This window comes from Triticum dicoccoides, chromosome 2B (genome assembly GCF_002162155.2).
Source record: "Triticum dicoccoides isolate Atlit2015 ecotype Zavitan chromosome 2B, WEW_v2.0, whole genome shotgun sequence".
NCBI lineage: Eukaryota > Viridiplantae > Streptophyta > Magnoliopsida > Poales > Poaceae > Triticum > Triticum dicoccoides.
In genome coordinates this window covers 87,093,319-87,101,897 of record NC_041383.1, presented here as the reverse complement: position 1 = coordinate 87,101,897, position 8,579 = coordinate 87,093,319, and the positions used below count along the sequence as shown (strand labels likewise).

The 8,579-nt window shown below is 49.7% G+C and overlaps 1 protein-coding gene and 1 pseudogene across 1 annotated transcript; both read right to left on the bottom strand.

Annotated features, from left to right (window-relative positions):
* Positions 1 to 225: 225 nt before the first annotated feature.
* On the bottom strand, positions 226 to 1,144 carry LOC119367225. Its single transcript, XM_037632803.1, has 2 exons — positions 680 to 1,144; positions 226 to 551 (listed from the first exon to the last, which is right to left on the bottom strand). The coding sequence occupies exon 1, from the start codon at positions 960 to 962 to the stop codon at positions 711 to 713; it is 252 nt and encodes an 83-aa protein (XP_037488700.1). The 5' UTR covers positions 963 to 1,144; the 3' UTR covers positions 226 to 551; positions 680 to 710.
* Positions 1,145 to 3,014: 1,870 nt separating this feature from the next.
* On the bottom strand, positions 3,015 to 8,353 carry LOC119362288 (annotated as a pseudogene).
* Positions 8,354 to 8,579: the final 226 nt, after the last annotated feature.

Genomic DNA, 8,579 nt, shown 5'->3' with positions numbered 1-8,579 from the left:
TGGGCGTGTTGACTGGGACCAGCGGAGACGACGTGGCAGGGCGGCCAACAGGTTGTCCACACGTGCCACAGGGTTTCACCGAGCTTGCTCATGCCCCGTGATTCTGGAGCGTGTGCTGTTCGATTCATTTTCATTCGTGCGCCAATTCATTTCCCTTGCAGGGGATAATTTGTTTTGCAAGCACTTTTGAGCCTGAGAGTATCGAGCGGACACAACAACCAGGTATGTTTTGCAGAAGCAAACTGAACTGAAGCAGAAAGGAATCTCACGAGCAGACTATCTGAAACTGAAGCAGAAAGAAAGGAATCGCGTGTGATGATTGATGGCCAACGTTGCTTGCAACCCCGGAAACAAACATTCTCCCCCCTCCTCTCTCTCTCTCTCTCGACAACAGGAAAACTAGAAAAAGAAGAAGAAATGACCCATGCATGATGATCTTACACTAGTGACTAATCTACTCGCAAGGAACGCTCGATGAGTCCGTCCCTCGGCTGCATCCCTCGCGCATCCGTTCTCGCCACCATCGATCGGTCGTCCGCCTGATGAGCCACCTGCAGGATCCGGCGAGCCAGCACCCATGAGAACAGACCAGGTTTTACAAGGCAGAGAAAGAGCAGCACGCAAGGTGGTGGAGCGGGAGCGCGGTCCGAATCCATGGGAGACAGAGCAGGGCCAATACCAAGGAAGAAGAAGACGGCGGGCGGAGCGGACTAGCGGTGGACGATGTGGGAGCACTTGGCCTTGATCCAGCGGAGGCCCCGGCGGAGGGACGCCTTCACCTTGCCCTCCACGGCGTAGGCCTTGTAGCTGGCCACCCGCCCCCGCCGCTTCATCTCCGCCTGGTCCCCCACGAACCACGCCACCGACGACGCCGCCGCCGCCGACGCCACCCACCGCGCCCCCGGCACCTTCCGCTCCACCGCCCCGTACTCCGCCGCGTAAGGCCGGTACGTCGGCGCCATCCCTTGCTTTGCTCCGCGAGCGTGCGTGGCGCGCTGGAGGAGAGAAGAGGGGAGAGGGAGGTGGGCGCGACAATGAAGGCCAGCTAGCTGCAGCGCGAGGCAGAGAGAGGGCCGTTGCTGTGCGTGATATCAAGAGGCCGCAGCGACCGAATTGGCGGCCAGCGGCAGGCAAGCGGCATCCTATGCTCGGGACCTCGCCTCATATGGCGCTTGGCGTCGCCTCCACGACCGTCCGATCAGGAATCTGATGCCTTGGAAGCAGCGCTCACTCAACTGTGCAGATAGTCGCATTGTATACCTTTCCGCGTCACATTGTATACCTCTCAAGGTCCTCGGCACGAGTGTCCCTTTCGTCGCGTCGAGACAAGCAATATGTCCGTTTCAACAATTTTATACATATATACATACAGTAATATTTTACTCTAATTAATCTGTTGACAGATCGATGTTCAACTTGTCCTCGTCGTCGGACACGAACGGGACCGAGACGAGGCTGGATGCAAGGCATGGCGTGTGCTCATGCTCCGTGACTGGAACCTCACCACGATGCGGTGCGTGGTGGAGCCGAAAGCCGCGAGACCCGAGACATCTTTCCCCTCTGAGGACGACAACAAAGGCTGCTTGCGAAATGCATATCCGTTCCTTCAGCTAGGCGGCTATGAAAAGGAACACATGTATGCCTTGCCTTGCTTCGTAAGAGAACTGCTAGGGTTAGGGTGTTGCTTTATTGTCTAACTAGTAATAAAAAGAGAAGAGAGAGAGAGAGAGAGATATGTATTCTCTTCTTTCGTGCTAGGATTTGCTGCTTTATCCCTTCCTGATGCAGACGGGCTTGGGAATTGGGATGCCAATCGCAAACCCTTTATGATGCCAGATGCAAATCCCTCTGATTGCAACTGGGTAAGATATTGCTAGTAAACAACTGAAATCTCCCGCAAAAAAGAAAAAGAAAAACAACTGAAAGAACCTCAAACCACCAAGAACACACACACACTTGTAACGACAGGGGCGCTGAACAAAATGCATGAATATCCCAACCCAATCACAAGATAGGACTTTCTTCTGATGATTTTTCAGCTGCGCACCTACACACACGGTGGGTAGTTGACATGAAAAAAAACTGTCCATTTTGGCAGGCAATGAATGAGCGATGCTGCTGCATACCAGTAAATTTTTAATAGCAGTAAATTTTGGATGCAGATCTTGTGGGAAGAATCCAAAAACCTTGTGTAAACACATTTTTGTTCCACCCCAAAAGAAAAAGAAGGCACATGCCAACTGCAAATTTGTCAGCTCATAGGCCCCAGGGAGAGCAAATAACACACATAACACAACCTAATAAGAACTGACATACATGAAACATATTAAATGTAAAACTGGAGTGCATACAGCATACATAATGTAAGACTTGACCAAGGGGATTTTAATTTTCAAGTCCCGCACAAAAGAGGTTGTTGGAATCTAATCGTTCCTTCTAAGTTAAAATGAACTAACATAAAATCCCGTAAAAAGAGAGACAAGATGAACCCTTGAATAATTGCATGAACTCGGGAGTTAAACAGCTCATATCAACAATAGGTTAATCTGCACGAAATGTAACAGTACGGTTCGGTGGGAAAAGGGCAAGATGGTAACATAATTGCACAGTCCGTACAGATGAACACAGAGATAAAAATGGTTCAGGACTTGTTGAATTTAGATATATAGGACCCTAGAAGAAGAATATAGGACTCTTAAGAGGAAAACTCAGAAGAGGAATATGAGAGCAAGAAAAGGGAAAAGGGCAGCTAGCTCGAAATCCGATAAATCGAAGACCGCCTGGCTTCAGTTATGAGAGGGGGCTTCATCAAGTGCAGACAAGAAAGATACCGAACTGAGAACACTAAGTGAAAAGGGCACAAGTTATTCCTACCAAGAAAGGTTATTCCTTCCAAAGTATAACAAACACTAATGGAATGATATGCAGAGATTTTCTTAACACTACATCAGATCTAGCAGACTGCTCCTCTATCCTATTCTCAATTTGTAATGTTCATAATGACATGCTCAAAATATAAAATGTTCAGTTTTTTTTCCTCCATATTTTTCTCTCGCGATATATAAGATGCTCCACCTCTGTTGGAGAGATAAAGCATAATTCCAGAAATCAACGTACTGACAGAAAGGAAAAGCAAGTTACACAGTTGGCAATAAAAAAGACAATTGGAGGGCATCATCAATGAAGACTGTAGCAGCTTGCTGGAAGACTTGAAACTTGTCAGGATGGCTAATGACAACTCAATTAAGAAGTTAGTTCCAAAAGAGAATGCATCATTTAGAAATGATCTATATTTCAAGCTATCCAACATTCATTAACACCTTCGTATCCGTATAATCTTTCCAAGTGTCTATAATTCAAAGAATGACGACAGCAGAGAGAGAAATGCCAGCTTAAAAAGACCACCTACTTCAAGAAAACATATTGGCGATGTGACTGACGACATCGCCAACGAATGAGTTGAAGCATGACGAGCAGATGGTTCTCATGAGAAACGCTGGCTCTCGGCCATCACAGGCGTGGCAACAATGGCTAGGAAAAGGAAAAGGTGTAGAAACAACCCTATCCTTGTTGTGCGCAATACCAGACAACGCTAAGATTGTGTGTGTCGCCCGCCGTGCTACATTCGTGAAAGAAGATTGATCTGAAACATAAAGGACGAGAGGTTAGTTCCAGTTAATTAGCCATGCTTTAGCAAGATTGCATATATAGTCCAACACAGCTGTCTTTGCATTTAGTTCAGCGTACAAATGGCCAACAGCATAGCAGAAAAAAGGACTATAAAAAGGACAGGCAATTATTATTTATAGGCTACTAATAGCCACAAACCTGAGACACATTTCCAGTATAGATGTAGCTACTCAATTTATTTTGGGACCACAACTGCTACAATGGGATGATACCCTAGCATAAACTGAATTAATTTTCTCTAACCAACCATTTTAAATATGAAAATACAAGGCTACTCAATCTCTGGGTAATCTAATATGTTAAGGATAAAATCAAACTATTACACCCAAATGTTAACTTGTGGGTGCTCGAAAAATTGATACATTAAAACAGTTTGCTCAGACCGCTATACGTACCCAATGGGGACCGGGCACAAATGTGCTTGATGCTCTTCTTCACAATAGGAATCAGCTGGTCCTTGGCATTTGCTACTTCTCGGAAATTGCTTCCACCCTCATCAGTGCATTGATTAAGATTACTTGCAGACTGTACAAAATGTGAGCTACTCTGCTGGCTCTGCATAAAATCAGCCGTGGAACATGATGGGCTCACATCTGTAGAGGTGCAGGCGATCCGTTGATTTTGTTCTGTTCCTGGTGCGCTTCTGTCTTGCTGAATGCTATTCTGCCAAGCATTAGTTGCAGTCCTAGGTCTAAATAGAAGAATACGAATGCGTCGGTTCAAGGCACGCCTCCTATCAAGAGTTGCATGCCTCCCAGTAGGAGTTGATACAGGTTCAGCTGAGAGATGTGGCTCGGCTCGCTTATCTTCCTCAGGGGTTTCTATTGGAGAGAGATTCAGATCAAATCCTTGCAAAGAAGGCTGAACGTTTATTGGTGGTGGCCTCTGGAACACTCCACTTGATGTAGATCTGCCCAACGAACCAGAACTGCTATCGGCGGTGTTCATGTTACTATCTCCACGGTGAACCACCCTATCCTGTATTTGTGCATGAGAAGGCCCTTCCACACTGGATCTACACCCACCACAGTACCAGTTGCCTTCTGGTACTTCTCTCCCCAGACCAACACAGAAAGTATGTGCAGAGGAATCACATATATCACATAGCAACATGAGATTGTCATCACCACCTTGATTGCACTCTATACATACAACATTTTCGTATGGGTCTAACCAGCGCCTCATTTCATCTTCAGTGGGCTGGTATACCTGTTCAAGGAAGAAACAGAACAAATGAGACGACCATGCAAACTGTCACGAAGTTTATTGTTAACATTACTTTTAAGTTAAACCGTGCACAAGTTTCAGTTAGCATAGTAATATAAGAGGTTTTATATATGTTGTCATGTGAAACGTAATTCAAAATTCAAAAGGTTATAAAGTTCTCAACATCTACAGATTTATATCAATATCAAGGTTGCCAATACAACAAGAAAAGCTCTTACTTACAGAAATATGAATTTACATCATCGAGCCCTGAGTTCGAATGGCAAAGTGGATGTAATGGATATGTTATCCCTAAATTGGTAAATTTCCGTGTCATCTCTGCTTAAAACTTTTAATCCACTAACCGACATTTTGGATGGTCACCAGAAACAACACAGCACACTTATTATAATAAGTAACAGCAAAATGTATGTTCTATACCTACGGGGACAGGATTCTCATATATTTTAGTGGTAGTTCGAACATAAATGCATTTCATCTCAATGACTAACCAATCCAATATTAAGTGGGCAAGCAATGCAGAATGGTTTTATACCCTGTGGATATGTAATTTTATAGTGATCAAGAGAGTAAACCATTACCTGATCGCGCTTTTCTACCCTAACAGGAGCATTCCTCAACCCCAATCCTAGATCTGACACTGATGACTTGGTAATTGTGTTGAAACGCCGTTTACACAGTGGACACCTCGACTCCACCTTTGACCACTCCAGGATGCACGCGAAGCAGAAGTAGTGTGAGCAGCAATTAAGCACACCCTGTATTGTAGCTCTCTGCTCCTCTGAGAGGCAGATACCACATATCTGTTTCAAAGCCTCCTCTGGCTCTTTTCCCTTCTCGTCTACCCTCCTAGGAGCAATGGTCCTTCGTGCTGGGGGCGAAGGCAGCTGTGGCACAGTCTCTTGGGGCCTAGGCACCCCCAAATCCTTAAGCTCCTCCTCTGATATGACATAATCAGAGTCTGAAGACGAGTCTGATTCAGAACCCCTCTTCCTCCTACCCTTCTTTCTCTTGATCCTCGCAGGCTCAGCTACTGGTGTTTCCTTCTCAGCATGATCCTCGTCAGATGTCACAAACTCAAATTCTGATGTGTCAGATTCGACTGATGGCCATGCTTCTCCCACAGCAACTGGCTCTGCAGTGCCTTCCCTCGTCTTCCTCCCAACCTTGGCCTTCTTCCTTGGCCGGTAATTGACTTCTTCCTCCACGTCGTCCTTGACAACAAAATCATCATCATCCTCTTCCTCCTCATCGTCTTCATAGTCGTCAGCCACCCGCCGCTTGCTCCTACGCCGACATGCTGACGTGCCATTCCTTGTCTTTCCCTTGGAACCACTCTTCCTCTTACGGTGTTGGCGCCCAGCCGCTGGCTTCCGCTTGGCCAAGTGGTTCCTAGGTCTAACCTTTGTGGCACGAGTTGGGGCATAATCCCCCAAATCATCATCTTCTTCTTCAACATCTTCCTCCTCATCCTCCTCATCTTCGTCCACCTCCGGATCAAAGTCTTCATCCTCATCCTCGATCTCTTCCTCGTAATCATCATCATCCTCATGCCTCTGCCGGCTAGAGCCCGTTGGCTTCACCTTCCTGCCGTTGCCACGGGCCTCGGACATGTTCCTGGGCTGTACCGTCTCGGTCTCCAACTCCTCATCATCTTCCTGATCCTCAACTTCCTCCTCCGCCCCATTGAAATCTGCATCAAACTCGTCCTCCTGCTTCAGATTCCTGCCATTGGGGCGATACTTGACTGACTCTGGCGTCTCGATCTCCAGCTCTTCACCCTCTTCCTGATCGTCAACTTCCTCCTCAGCCACATTGAAATCTGCATCAAGCTCATCCTCCTCCCTCACATTCCTACCACCGGAGCGATACTTGACTGACTCTGGCGTCTCGATCTCCAGCTCGGCATCCTCTTCCTGATCCTCAACTTCCTCCTCAGCCACATTGAAATCTGCATCAAGCTCATCCTCCTCCTTGACATTCCTGCCACCGGAGCGATACTTGACTGACTCTGGCGTCTCGATCTCCAGCTCTTCATCCTCTTCCAGATCCTCAACTTCCTCCTCAGCCACATTGAAATCTGCATCAAGCTCATCCTCCTCCTTCACATTCCTGCCACCAGAGCGAAAGTTGGCTGACAGTGGGGTCTCGACCTCTAACTCCTCATTCTCCAGTTCCTCCTCCTCCCCATCGAAATCGGCATCAGACTCATCCTCTTGTTCCCCACTCCTACCCCAGGAAGGGTCCATGGCTGGTTGTGGGGTCTCGACCTCCAACTGCTCATTCTCCACTTCTTCCTCCTCCTCCCTTTTGAAATCTGCATCAGACTTGATCTCTTGCTCCTCCCTTCTGCGCCGGAACCGAACCGTGGCTGGGCGTTTCGGCCATGGCGCCTCGACCTCCACCTCCTCGTTCTCCGATTCACCCTCCTCCCCATCGAACTCCTCGTCAGACTCGTCTTCCTGCTTCCCTGCCCTGCCCCGGGAGCGAGCCGTGGGTGCACGCCTCGGCCTTCCAGTCTGGATCTCGAACCCCTCGTCCTGCCCATCGAACTCCGCGTCGGACTCCTCTTCCTGCACCCTCGCCCTGCCCCGGGAACTAGACGTGGGCGCGCGCCTCGGCCGCGGCGTGTCGATCTCGAAATCCTCGTCCTCCTCCTCGAAATCCGCATCGGAGTCGTCGTCGTCGTCGCGCGGCTTGGCCTTCCTGGCCCGGCGGCGAGCCTTGGGCCGCGGCGTCTCGATCTCCTCCAACTCCTCCTCGAAATCCGCATCGGATTCCTCATCCGACTCCTGCTTCCGCCTCCGCTTCCGGCCTCGTCCGCGAGCCTTGGCGGCGCGCCTCGGCCGCGGCGCGTCGATCTCGAAATCCTCGTCGTCCTCCTCCTCGGAACCCGCGTCGGAATCGTCGTCGTCGTCCGACTTGGTCTTCTTCCTGCCCCGCCCACGGGGCCTGGGGGGAGGCCTGGGAGGGCGCCTGGGCCGCTGCCGCGGCTTGTCGATCTCGAAATCCTCGTCGTCCTCGTCCTCCTCCGCCTCCCCGTCGAAGTCGGCGTCAGATTCGTCCTCGGGCTCCGCCTCCGCCTCCGCCTCCTCCTCGCCGGCGTCCTCGTCGGAGCACGCAACCGCCGCGTCATCCTCTTCCTCCACCTCCTCCTCCTCCTCCTCGTCCACGACGTACTCGTCGTCGTCGTCGTCGCCGCCCATCTTCGCCCGCCGCAGGACCGCCCTCCCGCCGGCGACCATAGACGGGCAGACAGATCCCTGCACGCACGCCACAAATCCAAGTCAGCTACCATCAACCCACAAACCAGGAGCAACAGATCGGAATTCGGCGACGCGAATCGGCCGAATTTCACTCGAGAAGAGGGTGAAGAACAGTGGGAGAGAAGATGAAGAAGGGTAAAAAGGAAGGAGGGGGGTTCCATTTCGGAGGAGGGGGAAAACTTGCCTCGCCGCACGAGAATTGAGGAGGCGCGGCGCACCCAACACCCAACAGTGGGCGACAAAAGGCACCCAAATAGGCAAGGCGAGGCGAGCCGAGGCGATGCTCGAGTTCGAAACGGAACGGGTTCCCCTTCCTTCCTTCCCGACGGGGAAGATAATAATTGCGGTGGTGGAATTCAAATCCTTGAGTTCTGAACTTGTAATCTTGGATGGAAT